At 37.6% G+C, this 21,491-nt stretch overlaps 1 protein-coding gene across 3 annotated transcripts in view; it reads left to right on the forward strand.

The window, feature by feature from the left end:
* The window catches only part of LOC142343235 (uncharacterized), a 595,961-nt gene that overhangs the window by 563,113 nt on the left and 11,357 nt on the right, over window positions 1-21,491 (forward strand). For all 3 annotated transcript variants that reach the window (XM_075395009.1, XM_075395012.1, XM_075395010.1), the window contains exon 2: window positions 21,040-21,271. In XM_075395009.1, the coding sequence (XP_075251124.1) occupies window positions 21,140-21,271 (132 nt within the window). In that variant the 5' untranslated portion in view covers window positions 21,040-21,139. The remainder of the gene's footprint in view (window positions 1-21,039; window positions 21,272-21,491) is intronic.

Consider the following 21,491-nt stretch of genomic DNA (forward strand, 5'->3'; position numbering starts at 1 on the left):
TGCAATTTCTGTGAAGAGTCTTTGGTATAAAATGATCCAAAGTATTTCATCCCAATGAACTGGAAGGCAAAAGTTCAACTATCTGTTCTGTTGGCAGATCTCCCATTAATGGATAGCGTATGTGGGCGTCAAATTATATGCAGGGCTTGCAGTTGTGCATTACTTTCTTCACACTGGCAATTCCTCCAGGAATCCAAACTATTTGCCTTAGGGCGAACAAGGTCATCTGTGGTCCACTGTGAAGTTTTCTCAAATGACTTCCTCGGATGAGTAACTCGGCTAGTGCAGTTTTCTCAAATGTCTTTCTCGGATAAGTAACTCGGCTAGTTGTATTTGCGGGGGGTATACGGGGAACTTGCAAGGCGACCACCAACGTGGATGACTTTGTTGTCTTCGTTGGAGAAAGGGGAGGGGCTGAGTAGATGACTGTTTCTGTTGATACGCATGCTCGATGATTCAGCAGGTAGGATTGAATTCGAGTCTTCTGGTGTTTTTCATCTTTTTATCTACCTGAAATCTGGCATAAATTGTTGTAAAGGGCTATTGACGTTGAGCGGAAAATTGATGGGGAAATTGGATGATAACCATTCAGCTGTCTTTTTGTTGTAGTCTGTTGATTCTTCTTCTTAACTGTTCATAGAATGCTTGTTGGCGACGATCACAGATTTGCTGATGGTTCTGTCTGTAGCTGATGAGCGGATTCTTTCTGTGACTTGTGTTCCATTGATTCACATTGTTTTTGTTGCTTTTCATTTAGACAAAGTTCAATGAAGAGCGAATCCTGTTTATTGGGTTTCAGAAAACTGTACAATTTATGATAATCGCCTGAAATTGAAAGAAAAGTTCTGTATGGTGGAACGAAGTCTGTCGGCGTTGCCTGGATTTCATTGTTTGTTTGCTGAAGTGGATTCAAACAATGCGTACTCGACTGTGCGTACTCGAAAGTTGGAGGGGGCTGCGGGCGAAAATCTTCAGATTCTTGACTTTGGTGATGAAAGTTTGGCTGTATGGATTGGTCTTTATGTCTGCTCTGAAAAAAGGGCTCTGGTTGTTGGAAGTCATCCTCTTCAAAGTGATTAGATGTGTTTCGATAGCAGATATTCTGCAGATGAAGTGCGTCCTGAGATTTTACAGCAGGTTGGTTAGGAACGCTTTTTCTATGAAATTGTTTAAAGGTTGGTGTAGGGGTTTTTTCGTGTTTCATAGAAGCTGATGATCTTAGTCGTTGTCCGAAGAATTTAGTTGAACTTTTCCGTGCTACTCTTTGTCGGAAACCGCTTTTGCTGGAATGATTGATTGCAGGTTGCATGTTCGATTGCAGATTGCAACCGACTGTGATTGTTGCTTGACCTTACTATTTGTGCTTTAGTCGTCGAGTGAATAGTTTGACATAAACGAAGACTCCTACAAGTCGATGCATTGACTATTGTCTACTGGAAAGTTTCAAAGTCCTGCTGTCTTGTCGCTGATGGTGTATTACTAAGGATAGTTAGGTTGATGAGTTTACTTCGGCTGTTGAGGTATTGTAAAGAGGTGTAACATCCAATGAAGGCCAAAACTGCTCGTCGTGACGCAAGCAATTGGGTCCTTTCCACCAAATTTGGTGACTAAGAAGTTTGTCGGCTGAAATTCTCCGTGATGCGCAATCAGCTGGATTGTATTCTGTTGGAACAAACTTCCAGTTTTCTGACGGAAAGATGCTCTGATTTTTGGCAACTCGGTTAGCAACAGAAGTCTTCCTTTTTCTAGGGATATCTTTAATCCAGGCGAGTGTCAATTGTGAGTCGGTCCAAGCAAACACTTTTGGATTGGGAAAGGAAAACGGCTGTCACTGATGGCCTCTTTTTTGACTCCTTGAGACAATTGTGCTCCAAGAAGTGCTGCACAGAGTTCGAAACAAGGAACACATAAAGTTTTGATTGGGGCAACGCGTGTTTTGGCTGTTAGCATTTAAGTGTGCACTCGGTCGACCAATTGCTCTAGCACGGAGACAACTGCGGCACATACTGTTTTTGAGGCGTCACAAAACACATGAAGCTCCAATAATGATGAAAAAGGTGCTACAAAAACTCGTCGTTCAACTTTGATTTTCTCAAGCTCTTTGATTTGATGTCGAAATCTTCCCTATTTTTCTAGAATGCTTAACGATAGGGTTTCGTCCCAGGTCAACTTGTCCATCCATAAAATTTGCAAGTAGGGTTTTAACCCAAAATGTTGTTAGTGACAACCATCCGAAGGGGTCAAACAAAATTGTGACTTCCGATAATATTTTCCTCTTTGTGTTGTGAAATTCTTTGTCCAGGCAAACTGTGAAGGTGATTTGATTTGGAACAGGGCTCTACTTTGTTGCAAGTATTTTGACTGGATAGTCATTGCTGTTGATTGTCATTTCGTCTGGAGTTTTGCGAAAACTGCAAGGCAATCGCTCAACGAGTGAGGAAACACTTGATGTCCATTTTCGTATATCAAAACAAGTTGTTTTCAGTGTTGCAATGATTTCGTCCTGCAGTTGAGCGGTGTGCTCTACATCTGACGCTCGGATTATTGACAGTAAGACACAGGTTTCTGGTGGTGCAACTGTCTGCTAAGTCTTTGGGGGGTCTAATTGAGGGGTACGAAGTTGATGCTATTTCATAGGTCACTCTGATCATTCTGTATGTCTTCACCTCTCTGTCATTTGGATTTTTCCACAAAACCCTGCAAAAATCAGTGTCTTCATCGTCAAGATGAACTCGTCGGTACATCTTGGCAATGTCAGCATTTATCGCTACTTGATGAAAACAAAAGAATCAGAATTCCAAACAGATTTTTTTGAAATTGAGGTCCAACAATCAGGCGTTCGTTTGAAGATATTACACTGGATCACTTAGCTGAATTATTAAAGCTGAGTTTAGTTGTGCTGCTGGCGTCTTTGATGACACAAATATATGGCAAGTAGGAACAGTTTGTGACAGGCGTATGAATTTTGTTTATTGGATTTTCTTCCACGTGTCCAAGTTGATCGAATTCGTGAATGAAATGACTATAATTGTTGTAAATATTTGGTTGTTTCTCCAGTCGGAAGATGAGGCTCCATAGTCTTCTTTTCGCTTGATGGTATGAGTCACCCACGGGTTTGGCGTTTTCTTTGAAAGGGAGTGTCACAACAGATCTTCCTTCTGAGATGCGTCGGGTGGTACTTTTGAAGTGATTTTTGCATTTCTTTTCTTCTGATGTCCACTGTGTTGTTGTCGGAATTGGAATTTCTTCATTTGCCCAGAATCACTATAAAATGTCTGGTTCAGAACAAATGGAAAAGGACTGAAGTTAAGTACCCTTATTTTCAAAAAGGCCCTCACGTTTGATCACGAGCCAACCAAAACAAGATAGGCCGTTGGTAATTGGTTTTTAAGGCTCCTTGATTCTGTTTTCTTTATTCATCAACTCTTCATTGTGTCCTGCCTCAATTATCAAGTCTACGGTGGATGGCTGACTGAATTTTAGGTCCAGAATCAAGTGTACTGATCCTTTGCTGTTGTTGACTTCTTGAATTCCGAGTCCAAAACTCGGCCATCGGCTTTTTTAATCCAAGGCGTTCTCCGTGATGAGGTTGCTTTGGGAATCTGAGTCTAGAATGGCTCTGATATCAGTTGTTTTTCCGTTGCTGTCAATTGAAACAAATGCCGTGCGAATAAATACTTCATCTTCATCTGCTCCATTCTGCGACTGTGCAGCGGCTGTAAATTTTTCTTTGCTTTTGTTGACTGTTTTCGATGCTTGGTTGCTTTCTTTTTGCGATGTCGTGCTGCTAGTGGTAACTGTTGGCGCTGTTGAAGCTGTCTTCGTGTTGTTATTGGCCTTCAAGTGCAAACGACTGCTGTGCTTTCGTTTTCACTCTTTTCTTACAAGATAGAATGTTCACTTGGATGTCCAGGGCGTAGGCAGCTGAAGCAAAGTCCCTTTGTTTTTATCAACTGAGCTCGTTCCTGTACAGAAAGTGCTGAAAAACTTTGTAATATATGAACTTTGTGGTTTTCGTCGCAACATCCACACGTTGCAGTCACTGATGTGGGTATATGTGAATGAATTTTTCGAAGCTGTGGGGTGTTTTTAGGCATGTTATCGATGGCTGATGCTGACTGCTGTGTGGCTGCTTCAATGGCGCGTGTTCTTTCTTCCATGAAGTTTTTCACATCAAGATACCGTTGGGGTTTCCTTCCTGCTGATGAAGATTCCCAACATTTTCTCGTTTCGGAGGGCAATTTCTGTGCAATGAGGTGCACGAAAATGATGTCCTGATTGTCCACGCGCTGTCCAAGGTTGCTGAGTGCTAATTTGTGTTCTTCGACTGTCTCCATGAGATCTCAAAGTGACCTTCGGTTTTCATTTGTTACCGTTTTCTGTGAAACTGTTGTGTGAACATGGGCTCGTAAAATCAGACGTTTGTTGGCATATTTGTTCTTCAGGATGTCGCATGCTGTACTTAAGTTTGCGTCTGTGATTTGGAGAGAGTTGAAAGGCTTTGCGGCATCTCCTTTCACTGATGTTTTTAGATACTGCAAGGTTTGACTGTCTGGCTGTTGCTTGTCACTGTTTCATTGAATTGGTCAAATAAATACGTCCAATCCTTGTAGTACCCACTAAAAGTTGACAATTCCAGCTTCGGCGGTTCGATTATCTAAAGTGACCATTTCGGTCTATTCGATTCACCAATTCCAAAAACGTATCTCAAAAATTGCTGAAAGGTCTTTACAGTGAAAGATGCTGCAACAAGGGAGCGATTTGTTTCTTGACTCTTGCTTAATTACCTCGCATAGTTGATTGTTAGGCCATTGTGGAATATAGCAACAAACTTTATCTCTTATATAGCATCGTGTAAAGGTCTATTATTCCACAATTTGTGGTTTTTACTTCCTTACAGACCCGAGTTCCCAATCAACATGTTTTTTACACTACTTCACATATGAAATGGTTTTGGCTGAGCTTACTCACTGAATAACTAAAATGAATAGCGCTTCAAGGCCATTTCAAGCCTCAAAGCCAGAATAGCATGAAAAGCGAAATTTAATGCTTCATTCTATTGAAGCCGAATGGACTTGTTCATTTTGTTCAACACTTATATCTGGCAACTATTATTAGTACACAATCGTCATACATGAATTCAAACTGAAACTCAAACTCGAACTACGCTATTATTGCCACGTATTCAAGTGTTCACAATCGCACAAATTTAGCTCAAATGGAGCAAGAGATACCCAACTTTGTAAGCCAGATTCGATGAATTTTGTGATTTTCATACCAATTCAGAGAGTGCAATTCCCAATCTCAATGTATTCAGAGCTCTCACGACATAGTTATCTACAACCAATGAGAGATGCTAATTTGTCATGTACGGCAGTATAAATTGAGCTTGAAAAACTACCAAAAATCAGTTGAAACTTGTTAATTTTGTCTTACTAATCTAACATACAGTGCGTATTGAAGCACACTTTCTTGAGCGGTAAATTATTTGTTATCGGGCCTTGTTTCGGTTCATCACATTAGTGATTGTACAGTTTTAACTTTACTCTGACTTGTGAAAACAGAATTTATTTTGATATTCTCAAAACATTCTATCTGAGGAACGAAGTTTCTAAGTAAGAGAAACTTTGTGCAAAGCATAAAAACAGTTTCTCTTACTTTTAACGAAACCTAGAATGTATAAATCACAAATTGCGTTATCGAGCAATTGAATGCGCTGAGAAGCAGAAAGTGCAAATTTGGTTACGTTTATTGAATTTGATTATCGGGGAAAACTCTCGTAAAATATTATTACATCGGAGATAGAAATTTTTTGCCTATACAGCAGCTAGGATAGTTACCCGGAGCTGGAAATAGGGGATTTTGCAACTTCGAATTTCAACTTGAGTTATTAATCAAAACTCGAGCAAAAATTGATTGTTTCAATTTGAGTTATTTTGTTATTTTGAGAGAAACAATTTTGTTATACATTAAAGCTGAGCAACTAGTTATTAGGAGTAATTGAGCAACAAGTAAAACAACGGCATTATACAGTATAGCGGATAATACAGTTAACAAGAATTAACTGCAAAAAACACAATATGCGGACAAATTTGAAACCGCTGAAACGAACTGGACGGTGTAAAGTTTTCCTTGACATTGATAGGAGAGCAGCCGTTACTATTGGTCTGCCGACCCGGACAGTAGAAGGCAAACTGCTGTCCAATCTGCTGAAGAGAGTGCCGAAGGCACCCCACAAAGAAAATCAAATGAATCAACAGCGCAACGCCAGTGAGGCAGAGCGAAAAGTGCGACGAGTGCAATTCACAAAGCACTTTGAAGAGTTGACCTCGCTCAAAAGTAACAAGCAAAGCAAATAGCAACCAAGCAATTCGAGCACAACCAGCAGAGAGGAGCTTCAATCAACAGATCAGAGATACGACAAGAAGTTCCAACATTTAGTGGAAGAAGTTAACACTAAAACAGTGATTGGCTACAATATAATTGAAGATTCAGATCAACCCAACAAACTAAAGGTCCTCTACCAAAAGATTATTCACCTTCTAGAGGCAGAAACACCAGAGCAACTGCAGCGTCGAAACCTTGCTTCTCAATTTTTTTGAAGAACATCTGAAAGATGCAAGAAAGTGCAAAGCAAGTTTGGACTATCATTGGCGTGCATATATAAGCAAAGGCATGCAACCAGCAACGAATGCAGATTAAAGCAAAACAACTCAAGCAGTGAACGACAGCGAGATCAATAAAAACTACCCAGTGGACAACCCAGTTGCTCAAACAGTGCAAAATGGAGCAACAGCAAGTGGTCAAGAGACGGAGAATGTTTCGGAAACATCTTCAGCAAAGCAAATGCGCGAGGAAAGGATGAAGAAATTCGATGTTGAGTTCGAAACCAAAATGCGACTTGAACAGGCGCGGTTCGAGTGGGGGAAGCTAGAGCTGGAAATGCAAATGAAGGAACTGGAAGCCTAGCACCAACTGCTGGAGGAAGAGTACGAGCTAGAGCGCAAAATGAAGAGAGCAGCGTTAGAGAACGATGTCTCTCGTTCCCAATCAACTTGTGCTCGAGACAAATAACCCTCCAACTGGACCCCAAATAAAAGAGATCTCTCAGACTGGGCCAGCAGGATCGACTACCTTCTAACAACAGAGCAGTCAACATGCTCGCTTCGAAGTAACCCCTGAAGTCAACAGGTATAGTCACTTCTCACGATATCGCAGTTCACGAGTTCAATCCTCAAGTGTTGAAGACCTAGACGTTTCCCCCAGAGCTGGTCTACGATACAACACTGGCTATTCTAAAGTTGAACAACTTCGATGGAAACCCTCTCGAGGGGCCGGAGTGGTCTAGTATGTTCATTGCTACAGTGGATCAACGTCCAATATCAGACTCAGAGAAGATGGGCCATCTGAAGACTCTACTGAGAGGCAAAGCAAGGTCAGCAATCTCTGGAAAGGGCTATTCTGAACAATTCTATGTTGCTGCATGGCGCATTCTGGAAAGAAAATTTTGAAGGCCTCATGTGATCATTGATGCGCAATTGGAGATTCTTCGCAAAGCAAGTCAGTTGAAACCTCACGACTCAACAAGTCTGATCAGATTCTCAGTTATTGTTTTGAACTTTGTGAATGTGCTCAAAGAGTACAAGCAGATTGGTGGTCTGCAATCAAGCTCGACACTGTACATGGCAGTAGATAACTTACCTCAAATTCTCAAAGAGAAGTGGTGGTTCTTTGTTGAAGATAAAGATGAAGATTGGCCTGATCTGATTATGTTTGAAAAGTGGCTCTCTAGGATAGCAATCTTGCACGAAGTGTTTTCAGCTTTCAAAGGAGAGCGAAGAGGAGAAGACAAATAGAGACAAACGGTTCTCGAAAACAACGAACTTCAATGCAAGTTCGAACGTGAAAAAACAAAGCAAATGCAAAGTGATCACTGTTCAGTAGCCGCTGGCACTCATAAATTACGGAACTTTCCACTATTCAGGAACACGAGCGTGAATGATTAGTACGCAGCAGTGAGGAAGCAACGCTTATGTTACGGATGTCTAGGCAAAGGACATGCAATCAAAGCTTGTAAAGTCAACGGGTGCGGTATCAATGGATGCATCAAGAAGCACAAACGATTGCTACACTCAGCAAACCGAATGGATGAGGGCACTCACGCGGTCAACGTAAGCGCAGCAACAATCAACCAGAGTAACGAAGTTACAAGTTTTCTTCAGATAGTTCCTGTCTCAATACAGAGCGGTGGCAACAGGCTGAACACATATGCTTTCCTCAATAGTGGATCAATGGTTTCATTCATCGATCGAAGTGTGCAAGAGAAGTTACGAGCCCAAGCCACCGATGTCACAATCAATATAGCTGAAGACAAGCAAAGGATCTCAAGACGGAAAAGGTTCCTCTAAAAATAAAGGGACTACATTTAAAGGTGCATTCAATCGAAGCGTATGCACACCCTTCAATTTCCCTGGGGAACACAAACTAAAACTACAAAAACCTGAAGCAAAGCTTCAATCACTTGAGTGTTCTACCCAACAAAAGCTTCAACTTGATGGAAGTTGGCATCATCCTTGGTCAAGATGATTATGAGCTACAACGCCCATTGGACTACTAGATAGGAACACGAAATGAACCTTTCGCCGTTTTAACAGAGCTAGGATGGGTAGTCAGTGGACCCATGACGGGCAAGAAAAGACAAAATGTTTGTCATTTCGCCTTCACAGAGGATGTGAAAGTGGCTGAGAATATCTAAACCTGGTGGGACATAGAAACCCATGCTTCCAAAATCAACGTCGTCCAAACCTACCGAACAACTACAACTCAGCCTTGGGTCAGCTTTACTCACTGGAGCGATGATTCCAAAGGGACCCAAATCTGAAGAGTTTATATCAAAAATCAAGAGATACGAATGTAAGAAAAGGGTTCGTAAAGATATTAGACGAATCTGAAATGAAAGGCAGTTTCGGGAAAGAATGGTTTTTGCCACACCATCCAGTGATAAACCTGAACAAGCCTGGCAAAGTAAGACGTGTTTGCAATGCTGCCTCAAAGTACAAAGAAGTATGCTCAAATGATAAGCTACTAGCAGGACCTGATCTGCTGCATGGGTTGATTGGAACAATATTCAGATTCCTTGAAGGACCAATAGCCCTGACAGCTGACATCGAATCGATGTTTCTACAAGTGCAAGTTCCTGAGCAGGATAGAAGTTGCTTGAGGTTCTTATGGCGTCCAAGAACAAATGAACCTGTTCAGATTAACGAATATCAGCGTCATGTATTTGCAGCTAAAAGTTCTCTAACTTGTGCAAACTATGCTTTCAAGCGAGGGGGACTGGACAACGAAAGAGGGTATCCAATTACAGCAAAGGCAAAACAAAACAACTTCTACATGGACGATTTCATCAAATCGATAGAAACCCTCGGAAGAAGCAATTGAAATCTTCATTGAACTACAACCTGTTCTCTCACGTCATGGATTTGAACTGAAGAAGTGGATAAGCAACAACGATGCAGTTACCAAAGCAATCCCTGAAGACTTGAAATCGATCAGCAACACGAAGCAAGTCGAAGTGGAACGCAATACAGAGGGATCCTCAGTGCTAGGACTACAATGAACCGTTATTGATGACGGTCTTCAAGTATGCAGAAGTACAAACAAGGAACTTGAAGCACCTATAACCCAGAGGAAGATTTTTTCATTGTTATTTTAAGTATTCGACCCGATCGGTTTCTTTGCTCCTTTCAGTGTTCACATGAGACAACTTCTGAAAAGCATCTGGACTAAGAATGGGCAACATTGTGACAACCAAGTGGAGCTTGGTGACGAAGCAGAATTCCTGAGATGGAACGAACAACTTCCAATAGTGGCTGAAACAAGCATCGACAGAAGGTACTTCAACAGAGAGAGGGATAAAACCGAAATTCATGTGTTTGCTGACGCATCTGAAGACACGATGTGTGCAGTAGTCTATCTATGTTCACAACCAAAAGATTACTAAGCTGACTCAGCATTTGTCATTGGAAAATGCAGAGTGGCACCGATGAGACATCTTTCAATACCGCGATTGGAATTGCAAGTGGCAGTCATGACAGTGAGGTTGAAAGAACTGATAGTCAAGGAACATGAAATGAAGATAAATAGTTGCCGTTTTTGGTCAGACTCAACTATAGTATTGCAGTGGATACACAGTTCCCATCGTAAGCAACAAGTGTTTGTGGCCAATCGAGTGGCCGAAATACTAGATACAACTGATGTTTCACAGTGGAATCAACAACCCAGCGGACATTGGAACCAGAGCGACCAACATTGAAGAACTCAAGAGGAGTGAGTGGCTCACCGGGCCGGCCTGGTTGAAACGACCAGAAAGTGAATGGCCAGAGCAGGTGAAACTAATCTTTGCATCAGATGAAGAGAATATACCCTCATAGGTCTTCATGATACAGGCTGAAGAAAAGAAAGCTGTTATTCAGTGGGAACGATTCAGCAACTTTAACAGTCTAGTGAACACAGTAGCATATGTACAGCGAGCATTGAACAAAGACAAAACCAGCAACACTTGTAGTCAGCATTGAAGAAAGAGAAAAAGCAAAGTCAATCATCTTCAAGTTACTACAGCAAGAACAGTTTTGTGAAGAGATGAAATCTCTCATATCTGAAAAGGAAATTTCAAAAGGCAGCAAAATTTTACAGTTCTCACCCTACCTAGATGAAGAAGGACTTATTCGAGCCAAAAACAGAATAGGCAAAAGTCAATTGGACTTCAATGCAAGGCATCCAATTTTGCTACAGTGGAAACATCATGCGGTTGAATTATTCTTGCAAAACTAGCACAAGGACAATACACACGAAGGCACTGAGCATGTAAGAAACATCGTTCAGCAGAAGATGCGGAGCATAGGCATACGAAACTCCTTAAGATCAATCAAGAACAAGTGTGTTACCTGCAGAAAAGGCAGAGCACAAATGATAGCACCATGAATGGCAGATCTACACGAAGAGCGGTTAGATGCTTCAACAGCCTTTACAAATGTTGGAGTTGACTACTTTGGCCCTTTCATCGTGACGATTGGGCGAAGAAATGAAAAGCGACGGTGTTGTCTCTTTACTTGTCTAACTATGAGATCGGTGCATAGAGAAGTTGTACCCAAATTGGACACAGATAGTTCTCTGAATGCAATATTGAGATTTATTGCTCGAAGAGGCAAACCAGGTTTAATCATCCGTGACAACGGGACCAACTTTGTTTGAGCTGAAAAAGAGTTTGCAGAGTACGTTGCGGCATGGAACAAAGAAGGGATCGAAGAACTTCTAATGGTTGGTCAGAAGTAGAACCTTTGGTCAGAAGTTGCAAGAAGGCAATGTATGTAGTCTTGGGGAACAGATCAGTCACAGAGGACGTTCTTTCAACATGGATGTGTTTTGTGGAGCAAACATTGAATGCGAGACCGTTGACTCCCGTAGGTTCAGATGTTAATGACCTAGAAGCACTGACCCCCAATCATTTCTTGCTTGGCAACACGAATGTTTGCTTACCATACCTACCATGCGCAGAAGAATTGGTCGATCTTCGAAAGCTCTATAGACAAACTCAAGCCTATGCAAATCTCATATGGGACAGCTTTCGTAAAGAATATCTGCCATTTCTGAGTAACCGTCAGAAATGGCGATCTACGGCGAATGAAACCTTTAAAGAAGGCGATCTTGTTTGGTTGACCGATTACCGCGATTAGCGTGAATATTACAATCTAGGTCGAGTTACAGAGACCATCGATGAATCCGAAGGTGTGGTTCGATCAGCGATAGTTCTAACAAAAGACGGAGTGTACAAGAGACCAGTAGTGAAGCTCGCCCCAGTACTACATGGAAAAGATGTTTTCGCGAAGGAAAACAGGGCCGGCGATAATGTGGCTGAGCTTACTAACTCAATAACCAAATTGAATAGCGATTCAAGGTCATTTCAAACCTCAAAGCCAGAATCGCATGACAAACGAAAATTAATACTACATTTTATCGAAGCCAAACGGATTTGTTCATTTGGTTCAACACTTATATTTAGCAACTATTATTAGTATACAATCGTCATACATGAAGTTAGACTGAAACTCAAACTCGAACTACGCTATTTTTGCCACGTATACAAGTGTTCACAATCGCTCAAATTTAGCTCAAATGGAGCAAGATATACCCAACTTGATAATCGAGATTCAACGAATTTTGCGACTTTCATACCAATGTAGTGACTGTTGGGTACCGATAAGGTGTCCCGAACACCCAATCTCAGTGTATTCAGAGAATCTTACGACTTAGTTATCTACAACTAATGAGAGATGCTAATTTGACATGTACGGCAGTATAAATAGAGCTTGAAAATTACCAAAAATCAGTTGAAACTTGTTAATTTTGTCTTACTAATCTGACATACAGTGCGTATTGAAGCACACTTTCTTGAGCGGTAAATTATTTGTTATCGGGCTTTGTTTCTGTTGATCATATTAGTGATTGTACAGTTTTAACTTTACTCTGTCTTGTGAATACAGAATTTATTTTGATATTCTCAAAACTTTCTATCTGAGGAACGAAATTCCTAAGTAAGAGAAACTTTGTGCAAAGCATAAAAACAGTTTCTCTTACTGGTTTTAACGCAGCCTAGTACAAATCACAAATTGCGTTATCGAGCAATTGAGTGCGCTGAGAAGCCCAAAACGCAAAATTGGTTACATTTGTCAAATTTGATTATCGGGAAAAACTCTCGGAAAATTTTAATACATCGGAGATGGAAATTATTTGCCCTAACCAGTAGCTAGGACAGTTACCTAGAGCTGGACATAGGGTACTTTAAAATTTCGAATTATAAGTTGAGTTATTAACCAAAACTCGAGCAAAAATTGATTGTTTCAATTTGAATTATTTTGTTATTCTGAGAGAAACAAGTCTGTTATACAGCTAGGCTGAGCAACTAGTTATCAGGAGTAATTGATCAACAAGTAATGCAACGGCATTCTACAGTATAGCGGATAATACAGTTCACAAAAGTTAACTGCAAAAGAAACAATATCCGGGCAGATTTGAAACCGCTGAAACGAACTGGGCGGTGTAAAGTTTTCCTTGACTTTGATAGGAGAGCAGCCGTTACAGGAAGTGTATTTTCTATTATTAAAATTCATTATTTCAAGCCACATTTTGCTTAGGTTAGCAAACAATTCAACATCAAATACTTTTTGAATGAATGAGGAAGCAAAGGTTTATCAACAACGGGTGCCAACTATTGGTAAAAAATCAAAAGGAATCGTTCTGTATAGTTAGCCAAAAAAATACTGATTGAGTATAACTAAGTTAAATGATTGCGTGAATTTTTCGGGAAAATGTATTCCCCTAGTAATAAAGTGTTCCATAATACTTTTTATGAAAAATGGAACATTTGTTCCTGTAGCAGGGCTGATGAATTGGCTGTGCAGATGAAAATCTCCAATGTGCTTGGTATTGTTAAAAGATATTTGTTTTGTCTCTTTTTGTCAAACTAGGCAACTTCAGGTTTAAATTAAAAAAGATTTTTGTTTGGTTTGAGCTAATATAATTTTTCTTATTAGTTTAAATTTTTTCTCATAATCGCTTAACAATGTGGACTGAACATCAGAGCTTCAGTTCTGAAGAGATTTGCAGTAAATAATGTTTTTTCATTTTCAGTTTATTTCTAATTGAATTTTTCATCATGACTGTACTGGGTTGGAATACAGACAAACTTGAATTCCCTAGAATTAGAAAGCTCCATGATACCGTTAAAGGCTTTTTTTATTTTTTGACAAAAGTTTTTTGTATTAAAAAACTTTAAAACATAGAAAAAACTTTATTAACGGAAGTCTGTTGAATCACTTTTTATTAGATTTCTGTTCTTTTTTCGAGTAGTTTTTCGCCCCCATTTAAAAAACAAAACCTTTCAAAAGGCTTCAAACATCATTATTGTTGAAAGCAGCTACGGAAATTTATTTATTTGTTTATAATGTTCAGTAAACATAAGTTGTCAACGCAGAATGAAGGTGAATTATAAGCTGTAATTTACTAATATAAAAACATTATACTTATACAATGGTTTGATTTTTTAACCAACATTACGTCGCAAAACGTCAGAAAACGTACATATGGCCTTTTTGTGGCCAATTTGATCAATCCAGGACAAAAACGAACATGCCTTGTCACATTTGTCCTGGACATATGTCACTATTTCCCACCCTCTTCGTGCATTCACTTAACCCTCAGCAGGCGTTTTCGGAGGAAATTCAATAATTATGATCTTAGATATAGTTCAGAAACTAAATTTTGATTAATAGCATATAATGAGTATGCTCAAACCAGCCATTTGCTATGTAAATCCGCAAATGGTAAAATGAAGACATTTTGTCTAATTACAAATAATCATTGATGCTGTCTTTCATTTCCGCTTAATTGACAAATTGCTAGCACTTTTTGTTCTGTAATGGATCAAACACCAATCATGGACAATATCACCATTCGAAACGGCTCTTGTAAAATACTTCGTGCTGCTTAATACTAGACACTCTTTTAATTGTTCACCATTAACTGGGACTTTGCAAAAAATGCTTTTTTGACGTTTTGTTAAAGTTGTGTTGTTGACAAGATTTCATCAATTTTAGATGCAAAAAAAATGTCGTTTGATCTTTACATACTTGGAACCGTACAATCTTTTTCTTCAACTTCGGTTAAATCATTCAGGTGAAAGCTAAAAAATACAGGACCTAAGGTAGTATCTTGCTGAACTCCTATTTTTAACGTTTTCAAATCTAGTGGATTTCAATTTGAGACAACCTTTTCCGTTCGTATACTCAGACAATTTAATATTAAATTGGTAGGGTGTTCGCCAAATCCTATATTTTTGTAAAGTTGTTCTAAATTGTCTTTGGAAACATGTTTCGTTCTTTATAGAGTCGAATGTCTTTGAAAGGTCTGAAAACGCGCCTGTAACTGTTTTTCTGTTGTTGAGTTCTACTCTCATTTTGTCTGTAGACTTCAAGATATCGTCAATTCTGCAAGCTCTTTTTCTGTAACCAGACTGACTGACTGACGGTGATTATTTCCTTTCTATGAAATCGAACATTTGCGAAATTAACGCCTAATCACAATATTTGCCGAAGCGGAATTGAAGGAAATACTTTTGTGTAGTTGGTCTAGAAGAATATCAAATTCGAAAGATGAAAAACACAGGCTCATTTAAGGTTTTCAAAAAATTTTCAATTCTGTTATGAACAGAATAATGAATTTAATAAGTAGCTCCTCTAGTGCTGGTTTAACATCTTTTTTTGCCCATGCAGATATTTTTGAAGGACCAAGTGGTTTACTTGCATTTACAGAATCTTGGAGCACATTGGTTTTGTTGTTTGTTATGTATCGCAAACTAAAGCACTGTTTTGAAGCAGTTTTAGGAGGAATGGTGTTTGTTCTTTAGAAACCAAAAAAATTTCTCATAGTTGAAAAGCGGCATTTTAGAAGATTTGAATTTTCTGTATGCTATGTTAACTGATGACGAAAACAGTTTATATGCTTGGATTCTTCTTTGTGTGTCTTCTTATCACGAGGATCTTAAATGAAAATCAATCCGAATTTTTATTCTACCGGTGTTAAAAACTTGTTGAAAGTTGGATTTTTTGACGAACTAGGTCGGTTTTAGTTTCGTTTTCGTTGAATCATGAAAACTTTTTTCGTTGCCTGGCATAAATATTTTCTAACATAACAATTTTCCATCAAAAAAACATTATTCAGAGAAATTAGCGCTAATACCATTTGAATAGTTTTTAAATTTGTTTAACATCATATCACTTGTCACTGCATTGTAAAAACCGTCTCTTATCGGAATTTGTAAAAAATTTTTGAACTTTTTCTCTTCGTTGTTTTTGATTCTTTTTATTATAGAATCATGTGCTGTGATGGCTACCAATTGATTGTTTTTTTAAAATTGGTATCTGCTACTTTACTTGCTTCGTTATATCTATGACAATATGATCAATTAGAGTTTCAGAAGAGTTAGTCCTTCCTCTAACATTACGTCGCAAAACGTCGGAAAACGTACATATGGCCTTTTTGTGGCCAATTTGATCAATCCAGGACAAAAACGAACATGCCTTGTCACATTTGTCCTGGACATATGTCACTATTTCCCACCCTCTTCGTGCATTCACTTAACCCTCAGCAGGCGTTTTCGGAGGAAATTCAATAATTATGATCTTAGATATAGTTCAGAAACTAAATTTTGATTAATAGCATATAATGAGTATGCTCAAACCAGCCATTTGCTATGTAAATCCGCAAATGGTAAAATGAAGACATTTTGTCTAATTACAAATAATCATTGATGCTGTCTTTCATTTCCGCTTAATTGACAAATTGCTAGCACTTTTTGTTCTGTAATGGATCAAACACCAATCATGGACAATATCACCATTCGAAACGGCTCTTGTAAAATACTTCGTGCTGCTTAATACTAGACACTCTTTTAATTGTTCACCATTAACTGGGACTTTGCAAAAAATGCTTTTTTGACGTTTTGTTAAAGTTGTGTTGTTGACAAGATTTCATCAATTTTAGATGCAAAAAAAATGTCGTTTGATCTTTACATACTTGGAACCGTACAATCTTTTTCTTCAACTTCGGTTAAATCATTCAGGTGAAAGCTAAAAAATAGAGGACCTAAGGTAGTATCTTGCTGAACTCCTATTTTTAACGTTTTCAAATCTAGTGGATTTCAATTTGAGACAACCTTTTCCGTTCGTACATTCAGACAATTTAATATTAAATTGGTAGGGTGTTCGCCAAATCCTATATTTTTGTAAAGTCGTTCTAAATTGTCTTCGGAAACATGTTTCGTTCTTTATAGAGTCGAATGTCTTTGAAAGGTCTGAAAACGCGCCTGTAACTGTTTTTCTGTTGTTGAGTTCTACTCTCATTTTGTCTGTAGACTTCAAGATATCGTCAATTCTGGAAGCTCTTTTTCTGTAACCAGACTGATTGACTGACGGTGATTATTTCCTTTCTATGAAATTGCACATTTGGGAAATTAACGCCTAATCACAATATTTGCCAAAGCGGAATTGACGGAAATACTTTTATGTAGTTGGTCTAGAAGAATATCAAATTCGAAAGATGAAGAACACAGGCTTCTTTAAGGTTTTCAAAAAATTTTCAATTCTGTTATGAACAGAATAATGAATTTAATAAGTAGCTCCTCTAGTGCTGGTTTAACATCTTTTTTTGCCCATGCAGATATTTTTGAAGGACCAAGTGGTTTACTTGCATTTACAGAATCTTGGAGCACATTGGTTTTGTTGTTTGTTATGTATCGCAAACTAAAGCACTGTTTTGAAGCAGTTTTAGGAGGAATGGTGTTTGTTCTTTAGAAACCAAAAAAATTTCTCATAGTTGAAAAGCGGCATTTTAGAAGATTTGAATTTTCTGTATGCTATGTTATCTGATGACGAAAACAGTTTATATGCTTGGATTCTTCTTTGTGTGTCTTCTTATCACGAGGATCTTAAATGAAAATCAATCCGAATTTTTATTCTACCGGTGTTAAAAACTTGTTGAAAGTTGGATTTTTTGACGAACTAGGTCGGTTTTAGTTTCGTTTTCGTTGAATCATGAAAACTTTTTTCGTTGCCTGGCATAAATATTTTCTAACATAACAATTTTCCATCAAAAAAACATTATTCAGAGAAATTGGCGCTAATACCATTTGAATAGTTTTTAAATTTGTTTAACATCATATCACTTGTCACTGCATTGTAAAAACCGTCTCTTATCGGAATTTGTAAAAAATTTTTGAACTTTTTCTCTTCGTTGTTTTTGATTCTTTTTATTATAGAATCATGTGCTGTGATGGCTACCAATTGATTGTTTTTTTAAATTGGTATCTGCTACTTTTCTTGCTTCGTTATATCTATGACAATATGATCAATTAGAGTTTCAGAAGAGTTAGTCCTTCCTCTAGCAGTTTTGAAATTGATTGGTTTAAGATCATTTGGAGAAAGTAAACACGGGAGGAGATTTTTGTTGCGTTTGAAACTTTTTTTATGTTTTTGTTTCCTGTAACTATGACAGAGTTGCCTTCAGCAATAGCAAAATTTTCTCCCAACCCAAAAGCAATCTTCCCAAAACCGCGTTTACAAATCTGCTCGCACTATGATGAATTTATTTTACTTCCTTTTTCTGCCAAAGCGGAATTGACGTAAATACTTTTATGCAGTTGGTCTACAAGATTTCCAAATTCGAAAGAGGAGGAACACAGGCTCATTCCAGCTTTTCAAAAATTTTACTTCTGTAATAAACAGAATGTTGAGTTTAGTAAATAGCCCCGCTAGTACTGGTTTAACATCTTTTTTGTCCAAGCAGGTATTTTTGAAGGACCAAGTGTTTTACTTGCACTTAAAGAATCTTGGAGCACATTGGTTTTCTTGGTTATTAAGTATCGGAAACTTAAGCTCTGTTTTGGAGTAGTTTTAGGAGAAATGGTGTTTGTTCTTTGCAAACCAAATAAATTTCTCAAAGTATAAAGCTGTGTTTTAGAAGATTTGACATTTCTGCATGCTATGTTATCTGATGGCGGAAAAAGTTTATAAGCCTGGATTCTCTTTTGATTGTGATCTTTACTACGAGGATCTTGAATGAAATTCCTTCTGGCTTTTTTTGCTATCAGTGTTAGAAACTGGTGGAAAATTAACAATTTCCTATGAAAAATTATATTTTGAGAGTTTAGCGCTAATACTATTTCAATAGTTTTTTGAAATTTGTTTAGCATCATATCACTGGTCACTGCATCGTAAAAAGCGTCTCCTATCGGAATCGCAAACAAAATTTTGAACACTTTCTTCGTTATTTTTGATTTTATCATCATATACTTATGAGTTGTGATGGCTGCCAATTGATCGTTTTTTAAAATTGCATCTGCTACTATACTTGCTTCGTTATCTCTATTACAATATGATCAATTAGAGTTTCAGAAGAGTTAGTCCTTCTTGTAGCAGTATTAAAATTGGTTGATTTAGGATCATTTGGAGAATTTGAAGACGGGAGGAGATTTTTGATGCGTTTTGAAACTACTTTTTCTAGGATTTTGTTTCCTGTAACTATGAAAGAATTGCCTTCTTTTTGTGATTGGATACTTTTAACACCAAAAAAGTTTTGCTTATGTATATGCCAAATTTCCTCTGAACAATTTTTTAACAACTATGTTTCACTAAAAACAATTATGCAATTGTAACCAAAGTTCGGAATGAATTATTTCAACTATAGATGTCATGAGTAAACACATAGTATAAGTATGATTCGAATACCTGACTTTTCAGATAAAACTTATTCTATATCATTAACCATCGCAAAACAGCCAGGAAGCAATAGCGACTGCAACTAAATCTAATTTGCATAACAGTAAGTTTGCCTCCACTGTTTGTGTGATTTTTTGGCGACTCCAAGAAGCAGTTTGAGAATATTGTGATCATTGAAACAGAGAACATTACTGAAGATAAAAGAAATTTACCTAAAAGTTCATTTTTAACGATCGGAATATTGTGCTGAAATGACAAAAAATACAGAGGCAGTTCATCTAATGCCGATGTTTCAGGGCACAACTTTTCTTTAATTGCGGACACAAGATCTTTCTAATCTGAAAACAAGATTTTATTATCACCGCGTAATAAATGCAAATTTTCGTTTGATGTCAAACCTTGGTAGGCATGGACACTGCGATTCTGTAGAAATGTTATGTTTCTTGAAAGGAGTTTGATAACACTACTACTATTAAAAAATTTTTAGTTTTTTCGGTGAGTTCTAACATTTCAAATTTTCGAACAAAAAAATTTTCAGTTTTCAAACTCAGTGTTTGTTTTGGGTGTTACTTTAGTTGTCGTAAATTGTAGAGGTAGCAAACGTTGTTGCATTCACCGATTTTTTAATTAATTCACACACGGTTACCAAATGACACTGTCTTGTTCTTCCAATTTTTGGTAAATAGCACAAAAAAATTTTATAAAGATCTGATTATGAATAAAAATTAAACTTTTTTGAAGTCGTCATTCTCATTGAATTAAATTACAGATGTATATGTCCACAGAAGTATATTTACAGTAAAAAATTACAATTCGAACTTTTTGCAATTACAATTCGATATATGCAATTTGAACTTTTTCACAGAATCTGTTGCCGAAAAACTATTTTGCAAATGTCTAAAACTAGCATGAGCAATTGAATGAAAAATAAAAGCCAGGAAGCAACAGTAAAGCACCTTTAATGATCCCTCTGTTGACTTTTCCTTCCTCTCATTTTACTGAATACAGTTTTTTAAATTGGCCTGAAAAAGCAGAGCTCTTCAATAACTTTTTAAATTATATCATATAATTATAAAACAATCTCGCCCGATGTACAAAAAACCCAGCCTCACAAGTGTATCCATCGCTGTTTGTAACAACTAATTAAACACATTCCTAATTTTGAATGAACTGCAAGTTATTTCTCCAGTTTATTAGCCCAACTAAGTAAGTTCTCATTTGCTTTTGTCACAGCCTGACAACAATATTATTCAATCATCAATTTGTAAATTTTTTTAATTAATGAGAACTTTCTGCAAATTTCTTCCGAAAATTAGTTGGCGCAATCTATTTAAAATTCACTTTGTTTTCATTTTAGCTCAAATTTTTATTGAAATGATCTTGCAAACTTTTCAAGGTGACTTCGAAAGTAGGTCTCAAAGTTGGAGCCAGCTTAAAAGAGTTCAAAATATAGGATTTCATTGTTTGCATAGGCAAATCTTTTCAGACGTTTAACAAATAACTTAAATTGAGAGTTTGTTAATCGCTTCATTCAATTTGTTTTAGTTTAGCATTATATCCTAGAGCAGTTTTCAAGATCGCGGACAGTCATAGATATAGTGTGAGAAATAACATATTCTACCATCCCTCTCAAATGACAGAATTTTGACGCCGATTCAAAGCAAAGATTTTCAGCAATCATTCTGGTTAAAATAGTTGTTTTTATTTCAGATTAAGATTGATTAAGAGATTACTCACGAAGCTTATCAGAAGTGACTAATATTTACGGTGTCCAAATAAATTCAGTTGTTTCGCAGAAAATTTCCAAAATGAACGAAATAAAAGTGAAAGCGGACTATTATGGTTTTAAAAACCAATCGACACTTTTCAACACTTTCCGACCTGATTATCCAAGCAAGCTTATTGAGTATATTATAGACTATCAGGACAACCGAAGCAAGGTAAGAAGTCTAGTCCAGATCGAACCGTTTTTTAAGTTCAAAAGACCTTGAAGTATTCTTGCAACATCTTGCAAAACGATGCATGGCAAGGTTTTCCTCCAAAACAGGCCAGATCTTGCAAAAAAGCCACTTATCTTTTAGGTGCTTGTAAGATAAGAACGGCGCTCTTTTCAAAAAAATTGAAACAATCCGCGACATCAATGGTTATATTGCTCGAATT

This window comes from Convolutriloba macropyga, chromosome 7, assembly GCF_964194025.1.
Source record: "Convolutriloba macropyga chromosome 7, txConMacr16.3, whole genome shotgun sequence".
In the NCBI taxonomy this organism is placed as follows: domain Eukaryota; kingdom Metazoa; phylum Xenacoelomorpha; order Acoela; family Convolutidae; genus Convolutriloba; species Convolutriloba macropyga.